General features: G+C 47.6%; 1 protein-coding gene across 1 annotated transcript in view; it reads right to left on the bottom strand.

Annotated features, from left to right (window-relative positions):
• The window catches only part of PSMB7 (proteasome 20S subunit beta 7), a 61,078-nt gene extending 35,766 nt beyond the window's left edge, over positions 1-25,312 (bottom strand). Inside the window, exons 1-5 of the mRNA XM_004613335.3 lie at positions 25,190-25,312; positions 24,728-24,821; positions 23,222-23,319; positions 17,302-17,442; positions 10,917-11,032 (exon numbers count right to left, since the gene is read on the bottom strand). Of these exons, the coding sequence (XP_004613392.1) occupies positions 10,917-11,032; positions 17,302-17,442; positions 23,222-23,319; positions 24,728-24,821; positions 25,190-25,251 (511 nt within the window). The 5' untranslated portion in view covers positions 25,252-25,312. The remainder of the gene's footprint in view (positions 1-10,916; positions 11,033-17,301; positions 17,443-23,221; positions 23,320-24,727; positions 24,822-25,189) is intronic.
• Positions 25,313-26,176: the final 864 nt, after the last annotated feature.

The raw sequence follows: 26,176 nt of genomic DNA, 5'->3' as shown, positions 1-26,176 counted from the left end.
GAGCAGTGGAGCCTCGCCGGCTCCGGGCGCCCAGACACAGCCCCGCGGTGCTCTAATTGTATGCATGCATTTCATTACAAGGCTTGGCCAAGAGCTTCCAGGCGAGGCAGGCCGAGCAATCAGACGATCTTGCATGGGTTGCTGAAATCCAGATTTGTCCTTTGTCAGCATAAACAGTTTAATTTGATGTTTTCACTCCTGAGTAAGCACTGAGTATTACATTTAAACCCCTCGCGAGGGGGAAGAATGCTTCCTTTTCATCAGCAAGTGTACCTCAATGTCAGAAAGTCTACCTTTTATTCCCAATGAATAAAAATATCATTCCATTTAAGATGCTCAGAAATGGATCTTTAAAGCATCCAACATTTTCATCAAAACTGACTTCTCAAAAACTGCAGCTCCTTTTCCAAAGGCAACATAGTCAAGAAAGGAGTTAAATTTCACTCCAAGTAAATAATTTAAAGCGCCACTTGAAAGGAACAGGGATGTTTCTTAGAATTGCATCAGCAATGTCTGGTTGACCTGACAGGTTATAAATACTTATTCTTCAGAAAAGACTAACAACTGGGGCATCCAGGCCTCCAACGTGAAAGGCTGGGGTCTCTCTGTTCGTGTATTTTAATGAAACGCCAAAGGATGAAGCCAGAACACCGCTGTCCCTCAACCCAGGGAGTCCCTAAACCAAAGTGCAAGGGACAGGAAGAAGATGAAAATTACTTTAGGATCTGCTTCTCTTTATTAGTCTCCCACATCATTAGGCCCTGCTAGGAACCGGAAGTTCCCACTCAGCACTCAGCTCAGCACCGGGGCCCGGCTTCCTCTGCGTGGGTCCACATTTCTAAGTTAACAGCCCCAATTACAGGGACCTCACCTTTGCTGGCCTCTTCCAAGCTCTCATGTCCCTCAGGCTCTTCGGAGACAAAGGACAACAGAGTTGAATGATATATAAAACATACCTAGTGTTTGTTTAGGTTGTGTTTTGTGGGTTTTGATTTTTTTTTCTTTTTGGCAGGAGGAAGGTGTTGGCCCAAACCCAGCAATACTCAGGGCTCCCTCCTGGCTCTGTGCTCAAAGATCACTCCTGGAGGGTTAGGGAGATCATACAGGGTGCCAGGGATCAAACCCGGGTTGGCAAGGAAAGTGCAAGGAAAAACACTCTACCTGCTATACTATACTCCAGCCCCAGGACATACCTAGTTTTAATCACAAGTAAAGGCTTGTGTAGCCCACGGGCCTTCTGAGCACCTGACAAGGACTCCTATTTATAACAAAGCATGTACAAAGTGCTGCTCCAAATACTTTCTTGCTTGATTCATCTTTAGATTATATCATCTTACTTTCATTTTCAAAATGATAAAAGCCCAGAGAGGAACCTACTCGGAGTCATAAAGCTAGTGCTAGGCAGAGCCAACTGACAGTGAATCCCTGGACCTATGAATCACACAGTGAAAAGCCTTCCGACGTACAAAGACTCTCCACATAGTAGGTCCAGGAAGAGCCCATGAAGAGTTACGGAGAGCATAACTACACTTCTCCACAGCAGAGCCCACTGTGAAAGGACAGCAGGTAAAGCTGAATTATTATTATTATTGAAACTGCACACTGCTCTGGAATAGTCCTGGCACGGGCCGGGCTGGGCGGGGCCACAGACTGTTAAGTCAGCACAGACTTCACGGCCAAGTGCAGGGCCAGAAAGCCAGGAGCACAGGCACGGGCCTTTCAGAGCAAGGCGGAGAGATGGCGACTCTTGTCTTCTGTAGAGTCCACTCGAATCCAGGGACGGAAGGACTGGCCAGGGCTGATGGTGACATTCCCTGTCACACGTCTGTGCCTTTCTGAAGCAGCTCACTTTCTAGCAGAAGGGCACCATCTATTGGCTTAGTACCGCCTCTGCAGCAAGCAAAATGAGGAATCCCTGATGCACCCACCTTTCATCAGCCCAGGTATTTCATTCTGGCCGTTTCACAGCAGTATTCATTTTAAGACCCCCTACCCCCGCCAAAAAAAAAAAATCTAGTCACTGCACACTTTAAATGTTTTGAAATGCACTGTTCTTATTCATCGAGGCCAAGAAAACAGCCAGAGAAATCTTAGAACACAGAAATATCAACAACATGCACCAAACATCTACCACAGGGCGTTTGGCTTTGGAAGGACCCCTTATCTCACTCTCCCACTTCCCTTTCTCCCTTCTATCTGCAAAGACTATGGCCACAGACTTTAGGTGTGGGAGATTACACACTTCTGTTGTGGCACCAGGTATCCCAAAGGGCTAAATCACTGGGATCAAATCCTAGCATCTGTGGGTGCGCCCAGGATTAAAACTCTCAGCCTCACGGCTCTCATGCCTGCTGGCAGTCACTCTACAGATGCCTTCTCCCTGGGCCTCCAAGTATCTCTTTATATTTTATCTTCATAAAGTAGTTCACAATAGCTCATGAAGATAATATTTCAACACAACACCAATCCAGTATCTCATTTAACCCTCACCCGTGCCTGCAGGCAGGCTCCTCTCTCCCGTTCTATGAAAGAAAATCAGTGCGTACAGGCCAACGTTGGACTCGGATCTAAACCCAGTTTGACTCCAAAGACCAGTGCTTTGCAGTATGCCACTCTCACAAAATGGTGTCGAGAAGCCATACACACAGAAAGCATTTTGGCAGACAGTGCTTTAGAGAGTGCTCTGACCTACAGCACGCAATTTCCGCCTCCAAAAAGCCCCAGATCAACAGCCTCTGCAGAAGTGAGGGCTGTAAGGCTAAGAGGGTGCAGTGACTAGCCCTGGGCAGGTGGGACTTTCACCTCTTCTAGGAATCTAAGTTACACTCCAAGTGTCAGAGAAAAGCCTGCTCTGGGCAGTCACCGACCAGGAGGTGAAATCCCCCACAGCAGGGAGTGGGAAGCACTCAGCCCAGCACCAGGCCAGGCGAGCACTGAGGGAATGCCACACACACAATCACACAGCTCACACGTGGCGGGGAAAAGAATTTCCAGCGACTGAAGAGCAACGAAGACCACAGGCCCTGTGGGAAAGCTTTCACTCGGGCCTGTGAACTGTCAGAGTTCTGCTACGTTCACCCCTGACTTAAGGGTTGAACAGGAACATGGAAGAAGCACGTGTCGTCTTGTAGCACAATAATTTGATTCAGTACAGGAAGTATCTCAAAACCGAGTTATGCAGAAATATCAAAAGTCTGTGCAAGGGCCGCACTTGAGCGTAAATATACAGAGAAGGTGGCAAGTCTGAATTCCCTCCTGAGGTTCTTGTGTGCCAGCGCAATTCCGAGCCTCCTTTGCCCACAGGTGAACCGTTCGCTATGCTGACTCTGTCCCAGATCTCTCTAATTGCTAGGAGGCCCTGTACGCTGGGACGGAGAGGTACATGCCAGTAATTAAAAAATGTATAACCAGTTTATCCAGAGAATGGCTGTCACCCCGATGGCCCTGGCAGTGACCCCAAGTCCTCCCGAATGGTGCATAGTGATGTTTATTCCTTAAGTTAGAATTCCTAAATTGTCCAAGGGCCTCATTTCCAGGAATGTGGAGCTCAAAATTTTATTCATATTAATTCTCTATGTGAATAAGTGGGAAAAAATAAAAATTTTATATACCTTGCCAATGCTGCTTGCTACAAGGAACGCTGCCAAACTAATAGCAAAAGATGGTCCCCAAGCTTCTCCTGACACTACTTTGGTTTGCCTAATAAAGAAAAGCTGGCACATTAAAAGAATAAGCTAATTAATCTGAGAATTACAAGAACCCACATTTTGTCTATTAAAAAAAAATACAACCGAACCTTTTCCCCTTCCTTTATAAAGAAAAGTCAGGGCCAAAGAGAGAGCACAGTGGGTAAAGGACTTGCCTTACACACAACTGACCAGGTTCAATTCCCAGCATCCTACATGGTCTCTCGAGCACTGCCAGGAGTGATCCCTGGGCACAGAAATAGGAGTAAACCCTGAGCAGAGTCAGGTGTGGCACTAAAAACAAAAAAATCAAAGACTTGTCCAGCTATCAACCATCACAATAATCAATCACCTGCAAATCTCAAGTAATGATTCCCTTAAGAAATAAACACGGGGCCAAGAGAAAGTGCAAAGGTTAAGGCGCTTTGCTTAGCTTGTGGTCTGGCCACAACCCTGGTTCAAATCCTGGTCTGCATATCATGCCTTCGGCAGCCCCAGGGGTGGCCGCAGAGCACAGAGCCAGGAGCAAAGCCCACCCACCAAAGGGAATAATCCAACGAAAGCAAAGGCCCTTTCTTCATCTGAGAACAGACCCAGCTGCACCTGTTCTGAATCACGCCGCGCAGCGCTCACAGCAGGCAGACCAGGTCCTGGGCTCTCATCGCACCTCCGGGACCTCCTGGCCGGGAGGCTGTCCCAACTGCCTGAGCTGTAACCCAGGCTGGGAGACAGTCCCCGCACGCCAGCGCTGCAGGGGCCCAACAGGTGAAGCTTCTCACAACCAGGAAAGCTGGAGAGCCGGCACAGGATCTCAGGAATGACCAGCACCGAGACTCCCAAAGGGGTGATGGGGGAGGAGCGCAGGAAGGGGAGCCTTCAGAGAGGCACCCAGACACCGCTTGGTGAGCTGTGCCAAGCATGTGCAAGATGCGCAGGACGAGACAGGTGTCTCCCAGCCATGGAAATTAGGAGCAGGCTCCAGGCGCCTGGCCCAGCGCCAATGCAGGCCCGTGGGTGGCCAAAACACAGGCACCCGTCTTATGGGTAATTCTTTACTTCCAGCTCTCACTGTCACATCACTGGTGGGGAAGGGGGAGGAACTAATTATACAGTTCTTTTTTTGTTTTCCATAATAAAAACTCATGACTTAACATGAGACTTTACATAGAATACTCAATTTCTTACTGGAGCTACATCTATGGAGAGCTCAATCGAACGAGAGGTCACGTTCCACGGGGACTCTTAAGACGGACTTGCATGTCATCTGTCGCTTAAGGTTCGGCTTACAGCACACCCAAAATAAACATGAACTAAGACCAAATTCACCCCCCGGTAGCAATTCTGGGGGTCCCTTTCAACAGTGTGCGGTGGGGGGATGAGATGAGGGGAAAGGGGCAGTGGGGAGAGAAGAGGGCCTTGGTCAAGAGGCAAACACACTCCACTCAAGAGAATGACCTCGAAAAAGTGACAAAGGACAGAGCACTGAAACTGTACCACCAGAAGGAAACAACCGAGAAAACCCAGGTTGTGGGGTGGGGGGACTGCAGCAAATTTTTTCTCCAACATCCGTTGATTCCAGAAAATTCTGCTTTAATACGCAGCACAGAAAATCTGCACACGGAGCAGTTGGAACACACACAACAAATAAATGGCCTTTGGGAATTTGTGTAAATATTTTTAGTATTCAGAAGAAAGGTTTAAAAGCGCAACAAAGCAACATCTGCAAGCCGCTGATATCAAAGCAGCTGGGCAGTTCTGGGCTCGGCTCGAGCTGGAATCTCAGCTCGGCCACGTACACGGAGGCCAGTAACAGGCAAGGCCCTAAGCCCAGTTTCAGGGCTCCATTAGCAGAGCAGACATGGGCTCAGCACAGAGCTGCAGCTGGACATGTGACAGCAGAGCAAACTCTGGCCCCGGGACACTCCGTAACAGGCTTTGAGTTTAAAGCAGTGTTGTTTTCCAAAGAAATGACTATTCCCATACGCCTGGGAGTGACGGGGGGGCACACAAAGGGGGCACCACCCAGCCAACCCCCCCGCAACAAGGACTGGAGCTGCAGCTATGGGGTCTCCTGCTAAGGCTCAGACAGGCTCTGACACAACCAAGCTGTAGACTCAGGAAACTGATTCATCACACAGTCCGCGAGCACAGAGGGCTCTGGGGCACTGGGAGGAGTCCCCTGTTTACTCAAGGACGTGTCACCTTTCACGGGGGGGGGGGGGGGGGGACGACACACCTCGGGAAAGGATGACCCAAGGCTGGAGTTCTGGACCTGCAGAAGGGCATTCCGGAAGAGGGCCGTGCTGCCCCAAGGACGGGTGAGGCCCGAGCAGAGTCACTGAGCGCAGGAAGGAGCTGGCACTGAACGGCGGGCCCAAGGACAGAGCCTGGCTCCGGCCCACTGCCTGCTGCCTGCTGTGAGTGCTCTCCGGAGAGTGGACACACCACCGTCAGACACCCTCAGCCAGCACCGCCTCCTTCCTACCCTGACTGTTCCCTGGACGAGAAGGAAGCCCCAGGACAAAATCAAGACCACACTGCCCGAATCCCCAAGACCTTCCTTCCCCGACCAGCGTTTCGGTCTGACCTGCCCTCCGTGCCCCCAAACCTCACAAAGCCTGACCCATGTCCAGGCTGTGGACACTGACTCTGCCCCGCTCCCCACCTCCTTGGCCTGTCCCTGGAGAACCCCAGGCCAGAAGTCTCACCGGGGTGGGTGAAGCAGGGGATGAACTGCTCCTTCCCTCAGTACAGAGGTCTCCGCCTGCTTAAGCGTCGATTCTTCCCACCTTCCGTCTGGCAGACGGGGAAAGGCCCAGCGCCGGTGAGGCTGAGAGCGAAAAGCCCCCTCCATTCTCTGGGTGGGCATGTGAGCCAGAGCCACGCAGCGCCGGGGTAAAACACACACTCCGTGGCCACACACTGGCCCAGGCTCGCCCCCCCCATCCCACTGGGGAAAATGGGTGGGTGGCCGCGCCCCACCCGGTCCTCCCCAGAGCAGGATGACCCCCTGGCTCCCGCGGCAGTGAGCAGGCCCAGGCACCTGCAGTGGACACAGCATTTGCAACTCTGTCGAAAGGCTCATTCTGCAAGATGAGTTTTCTTAAATCCAACAATTTTTTTGCTGAAATCCTGTGGGTAAGAGCATGGAAGATGGACTATACTAAATCTTAATTGTTTTTTTTTTAATTTCAGGCACCATGTTTTACAATACTGATAATGGCAGGGTTTCACGCCTAAAGCACTCCACACCACACTCCCCACCAGACTGTCAGCTCCCCTCCACACTGTATGTGTGTCGCCCCAGCACCCCATCCAGTCACCCCTACACTGACAGGCTTCCTACTACATACAGCCCTCAGTGACTGCTGCCTTTGGGTATCGGCTGTTTCATCCACACATGATGATGATCATTCTGTGTCTGTCCTCTGCTGTGCAGCATGAGCCTTGATATTCCTCTCAGCCCCAAACCCGTTTCTTGCCCTTGCACCAGCTAATCCGTGAGCCACTTACTACTTACAAATAAAGGAATATTCACATATGCAATGCTGTGCCTTTGTAAAAAGGTATTGCTTTCTTTAAATATGTCCATAATTCAAGCACTTGCAAGAGAAAAACTTAGTCAAAGTTCTCCCCTCTCTCTCTCTCTCTCTCTCTCTCTCTCTCTCTCTCTCTCTCTCTCATACATACTTTACCCCCTCTCTCACGTCCAATCCAGAAATCCGACTAGAAGGAATTTACCTGAAGTACTTATCCTATTTGTTGCAAAAAATCCAAACTCTAGAGCTAGAATGATAGTACAGAGGGTAATCCCCAGCATCCCAAATGGTCTCCAGTTACCACCAGAAATAATTCCTGAGCACAGAGCCAACAGTAACCCCTGAGCTCCACAGGGTGTAACCTTAAAAAAAAAAATAAAAAATCCCAAAACTGAAAGACCCACCAATAAGAGAACTTAAGTAGGACCACATAATGGGATTCTATGCAGTCTCCACGACACATGCTGTGAGTGTATAGATGCTGACACAAAACTATTTCAAAACAAGTCAACAGAAAGTCGGGACAGTATGATCTCACTTGCAGCTATTTTTCTTGGCGGGGCGGGGGTGCAGTCCCCACAACAGCAGTGCTCAGGTGCTACCCCTGGCTCTGCACTCAGGGCTGACTCCTGGCGGTGCTCGGGGAACCATACAGGGTGCCGGGGACCAAACCTGGCTTTGCTTTGAATAAGGCAAAAGCCCTCCTGGTTTGCCCTCCTGCTGGCCTGTCACTCTGGCCCACTCATTTGTATCTTTTAGAATGGATACATGTATGAGTTCATAGAAAACTTTCACAAAACTCTAAGTGGTTACTCAGAAAGAGGGACCTGAAATGGATGTCTTTCTATGTCCTACCTACATGTCTTACCGGGTGGGTGAACTGCTCTCACCAGATCATGCTTTGTCTGCGGACGGGGCTCAGTGGACGGGGCTCAGCGGCAGAGGTTATCTTGGCAAGTCCGCGGGCACGTGCCCGATGCCCAGCACCACCCACATGCAGAGTGCAAGCTATGGCACTGCTGTGATCTCCAGCACCTCAACCGAGTGTGTGCAAGCACCGAGACTAAGGTGTGATCCCCACAAGCCCCACAACTGACTCTGGGACCACTGCAACCAAGTGTGCGACCAGACCCCCAACCTCCCGCAAGAAGAGGCTGCTGTCGGCGCAACAGGAAGGGAGGAAAACTGTGGCGCTTGGAAAGATCTGTTTGGGGCCATACCCAGCAATGCTCAGAAGCTACCTGCAGTTCAGCATTCAAGGGTTGCTCCCAGTTCAGTGCTCAGGGGCCCACACAGTGTTGGGTGATGGAACCCAAGTCTACATTCGAGCCTGTGCTCCAGCCTGTCCTATAAGGGTTCACTGTCACCCACAGGCCTTCCCAGTACCGTGCCCTCCCTCCTACCTGCCCTTATCATTACTGTTCCTTTCCTCTCAGGCACTCAACACAGCACGTCCTTCTACATGTCCATGTTTCATGGACGTCGTGCATCACTATATTCCCGGCCCCTAGCTGAGTGCCCTGCACATGGCAGATGCAAAATAAGAAAAATGAACAAACCACCTTACTTCCCTCTGAAGGCTCGGCTGAAGTGAAGCAAGCGAAGCTCGCTCAGAGGGGCCTGGTCTCCAGGAGGCGCTCCCCGGCCTTGGTCTGACGGCACTGGCAGTCTGCCATCACTGATGCTGAGGCAAGGGAGCGCATGCTCGGCTGGCTTGGAGCCTGCTACAGGGCCTTAAAGAGAAGGCTCTCGGGGAAAAAGCTGAAAAATGAATCTGACAGCTAAACTACACCTCCGAGTAATCATTTGCTTAGGTAACAAAAGCTTGATGTCCCTTTGTAATCCGGTCTTAGATGCCAACCACAGTGCACAAAATCAAGGTTTCCGAACAGAGGTGCCCTATCTGCCCCCAGGCAAACCCCGTGCCCTCCGCCGCACCCTAGACTTGGAGAAGGGAGCTTGCTGAAGGCCAGGCCAGCAGGGAGGAGAGAGGGTGAGGAGCTGCCTGACTCCTCACCATCAACAAGCCCTCCTAAACTCAGGTGCTTTGACTCACAAGACAAGAGACCGCAATTCAAAAGCAAAAGCAATCAATTTAATGCTCCCATTTTTAAAGTGAAACTGCTATAGGTCAATGTTACATTTCCTGAATTGGAGGATTTTATTGAAGCGAGGTAAAAGACCAAATATACTGAAAGACCCAGAGGTGAAGGACTATAATGCCTGCCACTTAGGAACAAATGTTTCCACACACACCATTAACTACAGCAACACACCTTAAGAGAGGAAGCCAACGGGGCAAACGTCACCAGCTGACAATGAGTAGACAGCACTCCCGATGGCCATTCACCACACCCTGCTACTTTCACGCAAGTCTGAAATTTTTAAAGTTTTAAAAAAAAAAAAGCGAAACAACCTAACAGAAAAAGAAACCCTACCTTTAACACCTCTTACAGGACTGTGGTGGGGAAAAATAAAAATAGGACTTCTATGAAGATAAACACATTTGAATAAAGTAATGTGGAACAATTCAAAAATTAATGTAAAATATCCTCATTTTGAAATAATTACAAAGGTTCATCCATATGGTATTTGCAGCTAAATCATTTTCCCCAATATACAGGGACCATCTGTTGCACGAAAACCTTCTAAGCAGCTAGGTAACACAAGGGAAGAGTAGAGTCTCACACCGGTAATTTCCAGACTATTGAAGGCAGCTCTGTCGAACCAAGATACCAAAAACAAGAATGTGAGAGGTAAACAGCAGCTGGAAGGAAACTGGCTACACCAGGCCCGTTCCAACTGCCAGACCTGTGCAATCCAACTCAGAGCTTTAACAACAAAAATGAGAATGGCACAATTCTAATATCTCTAAAGATAATTTTATCAATCTGGGAGAGGGGGATCATTAAGAAGCACATTCTTATTCCGCATTTATTACAAAAATATAAACAGACGGAGCCGCTCTACAAAAGAGCAGCAACGACCCTACCCGGGAGCCACCTCACGTCATCCCCACCCATCGTGACCCGGTGTAAGCAGCAGGGAGCTCCCGTGCCAGTGCACAGGGGAGGAAACTGGGGTTCACAAGGGAATTAACCGCACATGACTGCTCAGAGATAAGCGGCAAAAAGGAACCAGGTCACTGAGATTCACAGTCTCTCCCAGTCCACGGTGATGCCACCAGGCCACCCTGCTTCAGCTGCTATCGGCCCAGAAGGCTCTTCCCTTCATACCTCCTTCATACCTCCTTCATACCTTCATGCCCTCCTCAATAAGTTCCCTGGGCCTGGATTATTTTTCGCTTTTTTGCTTTGAGAAATAGCCGTGAGATCACAGATGTTTAGAAATCATAATGCCAGTTCCCAGGTACCCTGGATCCAGCCTTCTGTAAAGTTAGCAATTTACAGCTATGCTACTATTAACTGCACCATTCTTTTCCTATTTGTGGAACAGATACATTCTTCCACAGCAGCTGTTGTCTACCCCCACACTAAAATATAAACTGCCTCGGGACAAGATTTTATCTGATTTTGCTCACTGGGCCCAACCCAGAGGGGAACTCCATAAACATCGGAAGGCTGGCTGAAAGCGCCGCGCTGCAATCCCTCACCAGCACAGACACACCTACTCCGTAAGAAACCATCTGGTACCTCAGACAATTCTGAAACATCAGGGAAACATCACTCACCCATCGTGACATAAGGCAACTTATCAGTTGATCCGTGAGGATAGATGCTGTAGAGGTGAGGTCCAGTAACATCTACTCCCCCTAAAACTAGGGCAGCACCAATGTAGCCTTGATACCTGGTGATCAGAGTAAGCATAAAGGGGGAAAATAAATGAGTCTACATTGACCACTGTAAATGACCAAAAACTATGAGAAGTTCAAGAATCAAAAGCTTTTCTAATACTGGTACTATTTCACTGTATTCTATTTTGACGAAACAAAATGGGGAATGGAAAAAACCATCAGTTTTATACCCACCATCAGTCAATAAAAACTGTTGTATAGCAATCCACATATCTTACCTTATTTCGTAGAGTCCTCTCTTGTTTTTTTAAATACTTTTTTTTTCTTTTTGGGTCACACCTGAAGATGCACAGGGGTTACTCTTGGCTCATGCACTCAGGAACCACCCCTGGTGGTGCTCAGACCATATGGGATGCTGGGAATCGAACCTGGGTCGGTCGTGTGCAAGGCAAACGCCCTACCCGTTGTGCTATCGCTCCACCCCCTTTAAATACTTTTTAAAATGTATCTAAGCACTGTGAAGTACAAAGTTATTCAAGACTGAGTTTCAGACCTACAATGTTCAAGCACTGATCCCTTCACCAGAGTCCACTTCCTCCCACTAATGTCCCTGGCTTCCCTCCAGTTTCCCCCAGCCTGCCTCAACAGTATAACTTTTCCATTCTCTTTTTTCCTTTTAGGGGCCGTGGGTTGCAATACTGTTCCTGAAAGAGTATCCTGCATATCACTTTCCCTCCTTTCAGCACCCAGTTCTAGTCCAGTGTGATCCCTTCCCACTATCACTGGCATAGTGGCCCCTTCTCTGACCTAACCGCCCTCTCTGCTTTAGCAAGCTTCCTGTTAAGGACCAAGCCTCCTGGCCTTCATTTCTATTGTCTTCATTTACTATTGTCTATTGCCTTCATCTTCTATTCTTTTATTCTCCTGCTATGGTTTCTTTTTATCTCACAATTGAGTGTAATCATTCTATGTCTGTCCCTCTTCCTCTGACTCATTTCACTCAGCATGAAACTCTCCAGACCATTTATATATCAGCAAATTCCATGACTTCACCTTTTCTAATGGCTGTGTAGTATTCCATTGTGTAGATATGCCCTAGCTTCTCTAACGTCTATTCTTGGGCACTGGGCTGTACCCAGATTTTAGAAAGCAGCCCCCTCTTAAAAAATGCAATAGATCTCACCTTAGAGGACAGTAAACCAACCCAAAGACATTAAGCATTTGCCCAGTGTCTCAGTCGTGTCTGGCTCACTCCAAAGGGTATCAACACTGTTTTCCATCACGCCTCTCTGTGATCTGATCCGTCTCCTTCAAACTGAACTATGAGGGGTATCTATTCTGCTATTCAACCTCACCACACGTCAGGCAGCAATGGTTCATGTCAAACCACCTTTTCTTCTCTCTAAACCTACAAAGTTAGCCATAAGTTTGAGCTCATATTGAGTAAAACAAAAGTTTTTTTTTCCCCATGCAGGGAACTGTATGATGAAATAATTCCGTGAGACCCACTGCTATAGCCCACAGGATCAAACTATGCCCTGCTCTGGACTAACATGGGAGTATTCATCTACACCACCCTACCTCCACTGAACTTGGCAGTTTGTTCCTTCAAACTCTAGCCTCTTAAACTAGAGTTTCAAACTAGAGTGGGTTGACCCCATGTGGGATCTAGTAAGTTCTTTAAATTTTGTATTAAAATAAAATTTAACATGTGGAGCTGGAGTGATAGTACAGCGGACAGGGTGTTGCCTTACACGTGGCCAACCTGGATTCATCCCCAGTATTCCATATTCCCCTAAGCACTGCCAGGAGTAATCCCTGAGTTCAGAACAGGAGTAACTAATCTCTGAGCTTCACTGAGTACAGCCCCTAAACCCAACCCCACCACCCAAAAGAAAAAAGTTTAAAACCAATGTTTCCTGGGGAGAGAACAATAGTACAGTGGGTAGGTGTTCGCCTTGCACGCGGCCGACCCAGGCTCGAGCTCCACACCCCAGATGATCCCGAGCCCAAAAGGAGTGATCCCTGAGCACCGAGTCAGGAGTAAGCCCTGAGCATCACAGTGTGGTCCAAAAACAAACGGAAAACCCCAGTGTTTTCTCACGTGGCAGTATGGCCCCCAGGAGCACAGGAATGACCCAGGGAGCAGCAATGGCCCTAGAGCCCGTGTTATCCTGTGGGCTACAGCCAAGGGGGCATTTGTCTTTTTGAAGTGTTGATTGGAAGAGGTGTTGACTTTTCCCCCTGAAACAGGGGTCATAGGCCAGGTAAGTCTGGGGAAACTGCCTGGTTGATTTTCTGTTTCTATAAATTGTTTTGCCTATACTTGGCGCCATTTTTTCACCGTTACTCTGAACTGCTAGAACCTGTCTGCTAAATAAAAATGCTAGATTTTTAGTTCTCCACAGTCTTTAGCTCTTTGGGAAGAAAAATGAAACCAACACTTGCTGAATTGATCGTTCACCGTTACTCTGAACTGCTAGAACCTGTCTGCTAAATAAAAATGCTAGATTTTTAGTTTTCCACAGTCTTTAGCTCTTTGGGAAGAAAAATGAAACCAACACTTGCTGAACTGATCTAATGGTATAAGTAAAACTTAACACAAGAACCAATCAAAACCACCACGGCAGATTACCTGGAACGTAACTCCACATCTCGAAGCACTCTAGCTAGAGAGAAGAGACCTCTCCCTCAATCACCAAATTGTTACTTCAGAAAGAACCTTCCACCGGTAAGAGGAAAATTAAAGAACAGAGAAAGATTTCAGAAGCAACCTCAGAAAGAAACAGGGGACAGGCAGATGGAGGCAGATGGATCTGCATTACTGCCTCCATCTGCCTGTCCTCCATGCTTTTCTGAGGCTGCTTTAAAATCCTTCTCTGTCCTTTAATAATGCAGATCCAGCACATGAGATAGTGGCTGATTAGATCCCAGCCCCCACCCACCCAGGTCCCCCACACCCCTCCATTCTACCTCTGTGCCCAAAACAGGAACTGCAGTAAAGGCAGTGATCACCATGTGGATCCCTTCAGGTTAAAATAGAAACCCTTCAGCCTCTTTGTCACCCTAAGTTCGATGGGGCCCTAACCGTGTCTCTGTGAGGCATTGTGCTAAGCCTGCTTCTTCATTCATTTCCCCTCTAAAGGCGAGGGGGGTTGGGCGCCCGGCGCCCGGGATATGACCAGAGGCAGAGCACCTGCCTTGCATGCCTCGTGAGGCCTTTGGGTTCATCCCTGGCACCCAGAAAAGAAAACAATTTTTTTTAAAAAGCCAGCCTCGTGAAGTGAGAGTCCACGGATTCCACATACTCTAAGTGCCGGAGTCTGAATCTGAACCAAAACTCTAAAGCCAAATCCTAGGCATTTTTTCTTCATACCAACTCACTTATGTAATTCATAAATAAAAGGGACATTAATAAATGAAAATATCAAAGACATAAAGAACCATAATTAACCTAATCTATATTTTAAAATGTTCCTCTCAAAAAGGATAAAACCTAACTTTGATAAATTTAACTTTTACAGGGTTAGGGTGATGGAAAGTGTGTAGGGTTTGCATGCAGCCAACCAGGTTCGATCCCCGGCAATCCCTAGGAGTGATTCCTAAGCGCAGTCAAGAACAACTCCGAGCATCAGAGATTGACCCCAAAAGCCAAAAAAAAAAAAAAAAAAAAAAAGCTTAACTTTTACAAGGCACATTAACTCAAAATACTAAAACACTGAAATAATTTGCCTGTAAGCCCTAAAACTCTCTAAAGAACCATCTTCCAATAATAGTTAGAAATGAAAGCAGGTAAAGGGATATAGATGATAACCTTTCGGTAACTGTGTTGCAAACCATAATGCCCAAAGGGGGAGGGAGGGAGACAGAGAGAGAGAGAAAGTGTCTACCATAGAGGTAGGCAGGGGCAGGAGGGAGACAGGGGACATTAGTCATGGGAAATGACTGGTGAAGGGACGGTAAAGGAACAGATCTTAGAACATTGTTTGACTGAAACCCAATTATGAAGAATTGTGTAACTGTGTATCTCATAGTGATTCAATTAAAAAAAATCTGCAAGACTAAGCAAAATGCTTAAAGTGATACTGCAAAGAATCTTGATATTCTAATTACTATAATTGCATTAATTTTAAAATGGTTTGAAATGTAATGCAAACCACAAACCACCAGAGGGAGCTTTGCATTTAAAATTCAAATTACAAAAGTCTTCAGAAGGTTTTTATGTTTTTTGGTGGTTTTTTTTTTGTCTTGACAGCAGTTGTGTTTAGCATGTTTAGCAAGCTCTTTGACTACACGGGAAGAGCTTCCTTGGTAGACAATAATTCTCTGGGACTGGTTGATGCAAAGAAACAGAAATTACTGCCACAAGGGCTGCAATCAGCCTGGGCAGGACTCCTAAACCCTAATCTCAATCTATGAAATGGGAGCGAAACTGCCAGCCTCACTGCAGAGTCGCAGAAAACCTCGGGAACTCACTGAGCCAGCAAGGGCTCCACCAGCCCAGGTGAGAGCCCGAGGGTCCACAAGAAGGTGGGAGCCAGGCAGGAAAGGGCAGTGACAAAGCAGGCCCTGGGCAAGCCCTTCTAAAGGTAACAATGGGCTACCGAGCTTTTCAAAGTCAGTCCCAAATCCTGATTTTTTAACTCAAATCCTCCCACTGACTGCCAGCGGTGGAGTTGAAAGCACTTTATGACCCAAATAAAATTCCTCTAGAACTGAAGGAGGCAGCCTGTGAGCTGCCCCACTTACAGTCTTGACTGTCTGGACCTGCTTCCCAACATTCTCACAGTTATACTTGGTGGGTGTAACAGCTGGGGTGGGGGCTGGACAGGGCAGGAGAGAGGCGCCTTCGTCAGGCCAACCCCTACATGTCAAGTCAAGCCACTGCCGTACACCGCCTGCCTTTAGAAAGGAAAGAGGGAAGGTGTTCCAGAAATCCGGGCAGCGCCAACCCTTCCCTGTCAGTGGTGAGTGCAGACCTTCAGCCATGGATCTGTGCTCCCCGGGGCGATCGAAATCGACAAGGGCTATGGGTGACCGACCATGAACAAACCAAGACATGGAACCATGGGTGCCTCTCCACACACCAAGGTCACGCGGAACACAATCGGAGAGGTGCATGATTTTGCCCCCTACAAAGCAGCAGACCGGGGAGCTGCTCAAAGTCTCCGAAGACGCGGTTGGAGCAATAGTCCAGCGGGCCCACATGGTCCTCTGAGCCCACCAGGAGTGACTGATCCCTGAGTGCAGAGCCAGGGTTAAACCCTGAGCACGAATGAATGTGGCCCAAAAACACACACACATATAAGTCTTTGAGAACAAGCACCTCATGAAATTCATCAAGAAAAGGGCTGGAGGGCTGGAGCCATAGCACAGCGGGTAGGGAGTTTGCCTTGTACACAGTCAACCCGGGTTCGATTTCCAGCATCCCATAAGGTCCCCCAAGCACCGCCAGGAATAATTCCTGAGTGCAGTGCCAGGAGGAACCCGAGGACCGCCAGGTGTGACCCAAAAAGCAAAATGAAAAAAAAAAAAAGACAGATGTTTGCTAATAGCAATGCCAAATTCATATACAACTAACCACCATTATGTCATTGCTAAATTTGCTTTTGAAAAATAGAAAGATCTTTTCTATACGTGTCCACGAAATACTACCATAGGTTTCCTTCCAGCTAAACCTTTTTCACTATGAACAAAATAGTTTGTTAAAAAAATATTCTTAGGGGCTGGATCGATAGCACAGCAGGTAGGGCATTTGCCTTGCATGCAGCCAACCCAGTTTCGATTTCCAGCATAGTCCTCAGAGCACTGCCAGGACTAATTCCTGTGTGCAGAGCCTAGAATAACCCCTGTGCATCGCCACTGTGACCCAAAAAAGCAAAATAAATAAGTAAATTCTTAAACTTGCCTTTATTAATAAAAAAATAAATGAACAGTCACCAGTGTTAGGTTTTAGCTGTAATTCCCTACCCTCTAAGGCAGAAAGACAAAGACAAATGCGTGACATCTTTAGGCAGGCAAGAATCACCTACTTGCACTGCTGTTTTAATCTGTACCAATCTCATTTTCAACCCCATGTGATTCCTACGCCTCAAGAAATCACTACACTGCTCACAATAATGCATTAATGAAAAACACGGAGCCCACAAACTCAAATATGTTATCAAAAGTCTCATGCAATTCAAATGGCTTTGTAGTAGCAGCTGACTGCTGGAAAAAAGCATGTATTTCTGAATGCTTTTTCTCTCGGTTCTAGATTTTCCTTGGCTGAAAACCTAAGACCTGAGAAGCAGCTTAGGAAATTCCCATCTGGGGCTTTTACCTGAAAAGCATCTGCTTCAGCATCCGATTGGCCGTCACGACTCTGGGGAGGCGGCCCGTGGAGAGGGAGTGGAGCTCCAGGTTGGAAGAAATGAGCTGGGTGGTCATGTCCGTGTCTGCAGCGGTCCCAGCACCACAGCAGCTGAAACACACAACCAGGAGCTAAGCTGAGACCCAACTACCGAGGGCACGCTAAGGAAGGGTGCTCTGGAAAAGCTCAGGTGCAGAGGGGCCGAGTATGTCCGCGCTGTAACTACTCAGCCTGACCAATCTTATAGACAGGTAAAAATTGAATGTCTCTGCACACAAATATTTTCTGTGACTCAATGTAACATTTCGAGTCCCTAGCTTCTGGGTTCCTGACTGTACATTTGACTAGTCCTACAACTATATCTAAGATGTACAAGAGAGCACAGCATGAGGGTGAGGTAGACAGTACGGCAGGTATGGCATTAGCCTTGTATGCAGCCAACCCCGGCTCAATCCCCAGCAGTATATACGGTCTCCCCAAGAATCACCAGAATTGGTCCATGAGCACAGTGCCAGAAATAAGGCCTGAGCACCATCAGGTATGGTCCAAATCACTTTCGTGTGTTCAAGGAAGAACACAGCACGCTAAATCATGTCCCTGTGTTCAAGGAAGAACACAGCATGCTAAATCCTGCAAGTCAACACATAAGAATAACTTATTACCACTGTTGAAAATAAAGAAAACCGGGGTCAGGGCAATAGTACAGTGGGTAGGGCTAATGTTAGCCTTGCGTGCGGCCAACCCAGGTTCGATCCCCAGCATCCCATATAGTCCCCCAAGCACTGTTAGGAGTAATTTCTGAACACAGAGCCAGAAGTAACCCCTGAGCATCGCTGGGTGTGACCAAAAAAGAAAAAAACAAAAAGGAAAGAAAAGAAAAGATGGCACAAAGTCCTGGCACTTGATTTCCAAGCAGTGGAGGAGATAAAGGAACCAAAATTACAATGCCTTTACAATTCAGTACAGTAGAATAGGTACAAAACACTATGGTAGGGGCCGGAGCGATAGCACAGCGGGGAGGGCGTTTGCCTTGCACGCGGCCGACCCGGGTTCGATCCCCGGCATCCCATATGGTCCCCCAAGCACCGCCAGGAGTAATTCCTGAGTGCAAAGCCAGGAGTAACCCCTGAGCATCGCTGGGTGTGACCCAAAAAGCAAAAAAAAAAAAAAAACTATGGTAAATAGAGGAAAAGGCAATAAATTCTGATCATTGAGAAGAGTGAGTTTTTTTGGAAAACTGGCAAGATTAATAAACTTTAGATTTTAGTATGCTTAAAACTTCAAAACAATGTGCTCAGTGAGATACATGCATATGAACTTTACCCCCAAAATTTTCCTTCTGCATAATTACTCTTTAGTTTGATCTACACTAAACTATTTAGATAAAAACAGGATTAATTATCTGTTTAATTAATTGATTAATTAATTAGATACATAGATAGTTTGTGAGTATTTTAAAATGTGGATGCATATAGTTTGGTAGATTAATGTGTGTTACCTTTTCCAAAACTATAATTAAGCAAAAGTGTCCTTCCATTTCTTCCAAAGCCCTTGGTTGATTATTCCAAAAGTCACTGATTGCTTGTTATTGAGTCGAAACATATAAGGTTAGGCAGATGGCTTAATGTCACAAAGTTATTGGCTCATATAACTAGATTTTTATTGCAAAGTTTCAGATGGAAAGAAAAAGGCTGTTAAAGTAAAGTAAAATGTGATTGGAGAGCCCGCACAGGAAGGGAGATACGTGCTGAAAGTAGACTATAGACTAGGGCCACTCAATAACCCTATTGCAAACCACAACACCCAAAAGGAGAGAGAGAACAAAATGGAATACCCTGCCACAGAGGTGGGGGGATGGGATTGGGGGGTGGGAGAGAAACTGGGTTCATTGGTGGTGGAGAATGGACACTGGTGGAGGGATGGGCTCTCGAACACTGTATGAGGGAAACACAAGCACAAAAATGTGTAAATCAGTAACTGTATCCTCACGGTGAACCACTAATTAAAAATTTTTTTTAAAAAAAGGAAAAAGGCTGTTAGTAATAAATATAGAAAATAAAATGTGCAACAACTCAAGCTATTTTCCAATACTGAAAATGAGAAGAGTTTTTATATAAGCTGTTAGGAAGAAATCAAAACACTGCAAGCACAGATGCAGAATGGCCGTGCTTTGGGGGTCTCCCAAGAGGTGCTCAAGAGCCCGGCTTGCCAAGTAGGCCTGTGATTCACCGCCCAATCCAACCAACAAGGCTGCTGTTCAAAGTGCTCCTTGGGCCCTGCAAAGCTAGGGATTATATGGGTCACCCCAGTGGGGCCAGGGCATCCAGGGATCTAAGCAGAATCAGACACAAGGCATATGACAACTCCACCGCTATCTCTCCAGTCCGGGAAAGGGAATTGCTTTCTTTCTTCATTTCCATATAAAAATACGTTGTTCAACTAGGATAAAGGAACCACAGTGATTGGGAGAAAACGTCAAAGGGTTAATACCCAAAATATATAAAGTACTCAAGACTTAAGAACACAGCACAAGAAAAAAACTAAAACCAACCCCATAAAAATGGGAAAAGGAGGGGCTGGAGCGAAAGCACAGCAGGTAGGGCATTTGCCTTGCACACGGCCAACCCGGGTTCGAGTCCCAGCATCCCATACGGTCCCCCGAGCACCATCTGGAGTAATTCCTGAGTGCATGAGTCAGGAATAACCCCTGTGCATCGCCAGGTGTGACCAAAAAAAAAAAAGGGGAAAGGAGATGTACAGACATTTCCTCTAAGATGCCTACTATCATTAGACACATGAATTCATCACCAGTTACCACGGAACTGAAAGTAAAAATGACAATTGGGTATCATCTCACACCATTGGGAATAAATTGGGAATAACCATATCGAAAAGTCCAGAAACAATAGTGCCAGACGGGAACATGGCACAAAAAAAAAAAAGAAGCACTTATTCACTACTGGTGGGACTGCTGGCTTGGTTCAGCCTCTTGGAAATGTTTTGGAGATGTCCCAAAAAATTAAGGTTAGAACTTCCCTTTCATCTAGCAACTCTACTCCTGGGCACCTAGCTCCAAAACACAAGAACATTCATCGTAAGGGACATATGCATAGCTATGTTTACAGTGGCAACAGCTGGAAACAACCCAAATGCCCAATAATGAATGGATAAATAATTTACAGTGTATATACAATGGAATACTATTCAGCTATGAGATAAAAATGAAATCTTGCAATTTGCTACTCTTGGATGAAATCTGAGGGAATCATGGTAAGTGAAGTGAGTCGGAAGGAAAAGATAAGCACCAGGGAATCCCATTCACGTGTGGAGTATAAGGAAATATAGAAAGGGATTAGACAATTCCCAATGGGAGAACCCCCAGGACAGGATCACTAGAACTGGGATCTAGGGTGTGGAGGGTAGGGGAGCTGAGGAGAAGCTTGGGAAACTGGTAGAGGGATGTAGGCACCCTGGTGGTAGGTATGGCATATGGTGTAGCAGTGCAGCATGTATAAAACAATGAAGGAAGGGAATGCCTAGAAAACTAGGGGAGGGGAGAGATGGGGGAGAGGGGAAATGCCTCCACAGAGGCAGGTGGGGGCTTGGGAGGGAAATGGGGGGCATTGGTGGAGAGCAGTAGGCACTGGCGAAAGGACTGGCACCAGAACATCTAGGTTCAAAACTCAATCAAAAACATTCCTGCAACCCTGCGATTCGTTGTGATTCAACAAAGGGAAAAGAAGGTCTTTTATTTTGGGGGGGAGAGGTTAGGAGCACACCCAGCAGTGCTCAGGGGTTACTCCTAGCTCTGCACTCAGGAACTATCCCTGGCAAGTTTGGGGGACTATATGGGATGCCTGGGATCAAATCCGGGTCAGCCGTGTACAAGGCAAACGACCCACCCACTGTACTATCACTCTGGCCCCAGGGAAGGACATTTCCAAGCAAAGTGGTCGACACACGCAAAGGCGAAATAGCTTGCACAGGGGAATAACAGGAACATGGAGAAAACACGGACTGTCCTAGTGTAACAGAGCGGAAGGTGACAGCAGTTTAAAGGTGAAAAAGCTCAGACTACTGTACAAGGTCTTACACACCAAGTCACAAATACCAATTTTATCCCTAAAGCAGTGAGAAATGAGCCAGGGTTTGAGACCTGAGATTATTCCCCGGTACCTCATAACCTGCCAGGCATCACCAAGAGCAACCCCCAAGCAATGAGCTGAGTCAGGAGCTGTCCACAAGCCCACTGGCTATGGCCCCAAACCTTCATCACCCCCCAAAAAAAATTCAGGGATCAAGGAGATAGTAAAAGAGATCAGTATTTTTAAAAAAGTATTTTGGGGCTCTTCAGTCAGCCTAATCAGTGGTTAAATAACAGCACTTCACATTAAAAAAGAAAGAAAAACTAGGAAAGTTTCTCAACTACAATGATTTGCTTCTTTTTCCTGTGTAAATGTGCTGCTACATTCTAATGGTTTTGATAGGAAAGAAGATGTATGTTAAAAAGGTGACTTTGAGGGATACAGATAGCACAGTGGGTAGGGCACTTGCCCTGCATGTAGCCAACCCAAGTTCAATCTGTGGGATCCTATAGGGTCCCCACGCTCCATCAGGTGTGATAAGTGATCCCTAAACTCAGAACTAGGAGTAAGTCCAGAGAACTACCAAAACAACCAAAAAAGTGACTTTAGAATTGTAAAGAGGAGTAATTTTTAGATTTTAGTTTATTAAGGACTAATCCTTTTTTTTAAGATATACTCTATTTTCTCATGCAATTTATTTTACAAAGGAAAGTTGGAATTACATTTTAATTTCAAGATTTTGAAATAAAACATTACCAAAATTAAAAAAAAAAAAATGTGGGGGTTTTGAGGCCAGATGCGGCAGCACTTGGAGGCTCTATGCTCAGGGAACCCTGTAGTCCCAGGAACCCAATGGGGGTCGGGTACATGCAAGAAAGTGCTGTAATCCCTATACTGCAATGGTAGGGTAATGCCTTGCACATAGCCAAGCCCGGATTGATCCGCAGCACCATGTATGGTCTCCCAAACCCCACCAGGAATAACCCCTGAGCAAGGGTTGCCCAAAAACAAACAACAACAACAAAAAAACCTGTACTATCTCTCTGTGCCCCCTCCCCCAAAAGTGGTGTTTGGGGGTTTTCTGTCTGGGGGGGAGGGGGACAACACACCCAGCAGTGCTCAGGATTTATTCCTGGCAAAGGGTGCTGAAGAAGACCCTATGCAGTGCTTGGGATTGAACCAGAGCCAGCCGCTTGCGAGGCAAGTGTCTTAACCATTGTACTGTCTCTCTGGAAAAACATAACCAATTCTGAGCTTCATACAACTCAATATAGCAAAAAGCAAACAACAGACTGGAGAAGAAACCAGAAGGTGACATGTGCAATATTTGAGCTGAGAAACAAGAAGCATATGAAGACTGCAGCAGAGAGAGACTGAGAAAGAAAGAATTCCAGAGGAACAGAAAACAGAGGAACAATGTAACGAGTGACCTGCAAATGATTGTGAAACAAGGCTTAAGGGTGACAGGCGGGTGGATATGTCATTCAAGGAAACAGAAAGGAAACACAGGTTGAATATACTTAGTGAGAAAAATTTTTTAAAAAAAAACTTTTAGGGGCTAAAGCGATAACACAGCAGGTAGGGCGTTTGCCTTGTACACAGCTGACATGGGTTCAATTCCCAGCATCCCGTATGGTCCCTTGAACACCGCCAGGAATAATTCCTGAGTGCATGAGCCAGGAGGCCAGGAGTAACCCCTGAGCATCACCAGGTGTGACCCAAAAAGAAAAAGAAAAAAACACACACACACACACACCTATTTTAGCCCTGACAAGCTTAAAACTGTAAGACCAAATGATACTTACTAAATGTTAGGTGATATGAAGTGGATTTTTGAACAGTTCTTGTCAGCAACAACCATTCCTTCAGTTGCTCTTGTATCTGCTCCAAGAACAATGCCATCCTATTTCAAAAGGAATAAAAACAATTTTTTTTTTGTTTTCTCTAAGCAAATATAATGTTTCCAGCTGTTCAGGAAACAATGCTGCCACACTGAGCTCTCAGCCCCAGCTTCCCAACCCCCACCTCCTGCCCAAATTCCCACCCAAAATACTGTACCAGACCAAGAAAAGACAAGGAAGCCTTAGTGGGTGAATCCTGAGTAGGTTTCTGGGACCCGGGACACGGTCCGACAACCCTCAGCACCACCACCGGGGCCAACAACTGTTGGCGCCTGAGCTCTGCACCGTAGGGTCTCTGCTGCACAGTCCCAGGAGCACAGCCGGGGAACACGCCCCTCCAAAAACAAGGACAGGGGCTGGAGCGATAGCACAGCGGATAGGGTGTTTGCCTGGCAGGCGCTGACCTGGGTTCAATTCCCAGCATTCCATATGGTCCCCCGAGCACCGCCAGGAGTAATTCCTAATTGCAGAGCCAGAAGAAACCGCTGTGCATCATCGGGTGTGACACAAAAGGCAAAACAAGGGGCCGGAGGGACAGCACAGCAGGGAGGGCGTTTGCCTTGCACGTGGCTGACCCGGACCTGATTTCCAGCATCCCATATGGTCCCCTAAGCACCACCAGGAGTAATTCCTGAGTGCAGAGCCAGGAGTAACCCCTGTGCATCGCCGGGTATGACCCAAAAAGCAAAGAAAAAAAAAAAAGGCCAAAACAAGAACAAAAATAAAGAAAACAAAAAAACAAGGGCAAAACTAAAATGAAATTTAAATAAATCAGCTACCTCTGTCGATTTCTTTTTAAAGGCTATCCCTCTTTATGGGCTGGAGTGATAGCACAGCGGGTAGGGCGTTTGCCTTGCACGCAGCCAACCCAGGTTCGAATCCCAGCATCCCATATGGTCCCCTGAGCACCGCCAGGGGTGATTCCTGAGTGCATGAGCCAGGAGTGACCCCTGTGCATCGCCGGGTGTGACCCAAAAAGCAAAAATAAATAAATGAATAAATAAAGGCTATCCCTCTTTAAAGACTTTCAACAAAATCTTTAGCCAGGCTCCTTGAACCTTGGGGTTAATTTAAGGCGGGGGTTAATTACGATGCCCATTCGCTGGGCAAGGCTAGTTGGGCTCTGGGAAGACAAGTGACACAAAGTCAAACGAGACCTAGTTAGTAATCCCCTTTATTCTCCCATCCTAGCCCTCTGCTTCCTCAAATAGTAACTACTGCGGGAAAGGAAATCGACTCCCAGTTCAAAAAAAAAAAAAACAAAGTCTGGGAAGTACAGACACCGGTGGTAAGCGCCCCCCAGGCTCCGACAAGAGTCTGCCCTGCACGCGCGGTGCGACCTGCGACGCGTGCCCCCCCACCCCCACGCCGGGGCGGCCCGGTGCCCTCCCGGGGCAGGTCCCAGCTCACCTTGTAGACCACCCCCGCGATGGTCGTGCCGGTTTTCCGGGCCGTGGGGAGCTTGTATCCTTTCTTGGCAAAGTCGGCTTCCAGGACGGCATTTCTGCGGGCGAGAGACAAGGCGGTGACGGGCGGGAGCACGCGGCGCCGCCGGGGCCCCACGGCCGCCGGGCAGGGAGCTCGGGGCCGCGGTCACACTCCCGCACCTGCTCTCCGCGGCCCCCGGACGCCACGATGGCCACTGCCCCGGGGGGCCAGAGAGACGCCCCGCACGCGCAGGGGGCGCGGCCGAGCCCACCTCACCGCGCGCCCCCAGGCAGGGTCCGATTCCCCTGAGTCACACGAGCCGACGGGCCTCTCGCCCCGCCGCCCGCCCTCCGTCCGGCCTTCCCAGCTCGGGAGAAAGTCCCGTCCGATCCCCGCACCCCACCCCTACTCCCGCCCTGAACCCTGACCCGGGCTGGGGCGCACCTGCGGCAATTATCGAAAGAGAAACCTCCAACCGGGGGCTGATACACTGAAACAGCCGCCATTTTCCCGAGTAAGAACTTCCGGGTCGGGGGGCGGGAACCCGAGGGGGTAAAAAGGAGGGCATTTCCGGCGCCAGGGCCGAAAGGGCGGGCAAAAAGCCCCTCTGGGGAGATTGGGCGTAGAGTTTCGAGTTCCTAGAGAAGCACAGATCTATTGGGCGTGTAGCGCCCCAAGTGGTTTTGAAAGAGAACTGGCTCCTAGAGTTTAGAAAGGGCTTGTGCAAAAAAAAAAAAAAAAAAAAGGTGGGCTCACCTAATACTAGACGGACAGCCGATCAGAGATGCTTCTACTGTTATTTCGGCTCCGCAGGACTTAGGGAACAAATACGTTCAAGTTCCAGGCACAGCCCCACCCCCCTCTAGCTCTGAGCAAGTCCTCTCAACTCTGAATCTGTTTCCTCCACTGACAAAAGAATTTATAGCAGCTGTGAAATGACCAATCGGCTCATGAAAAGATGTTCATTTAGGAAAATGCAAATAAAAAGCAAATGAGCTACCAGTTCACACCCGCTAGGGTAGCTGAAACTAAAAAGACAGAAAATAATAGGCATACGGGCATGTGTGGAACATGCCTGGTGGGAAAGTAATATCATATGGTCCCTCATGTGACCCACCCAGGTTCAATCCCCTGGAGCCCCATATAGTACCCCAAGTCCCACCATAACACCATAGTAGCATCATTTATAATAGTCAAATAATATAAATAAGCCACATGGTCCATCTAGTGATGAGTGGATAATCAAAATGTGGTTCATCCATCCAGCAGAATATTACTCAGCTAGGAAATGTAGCGTCACACTGAGCACTTCTACAACATAAAATCCCTAAAAACATGGTGCTAAGTGAAAGAAGCTGATCACAGAAAGCCATAGACACCATCATTCCATGTATACAGTGTCGTCACTAGGCAAATCTTCTTTTAAGGGCA

This window comes from Sorex araneus, chromosome 1, assembly GCF_027595985.1.
Source record: "Sorex araneus isolate mSorAra2 chromosome 1, mSorAra2.pri, whole genome shotgun sequence".
Lineage (NCBI taxonomy): Eukaryota > Metazoa > Chordata > Mammalia > Eulipotyphla > Soricidae > Sorex > Sorex araneus.
The sequence above is the reverse complement of the archived record's forward strand: the minus strand, read 5'-3'. Positions and strand labels throughout refer to the sequence as shown.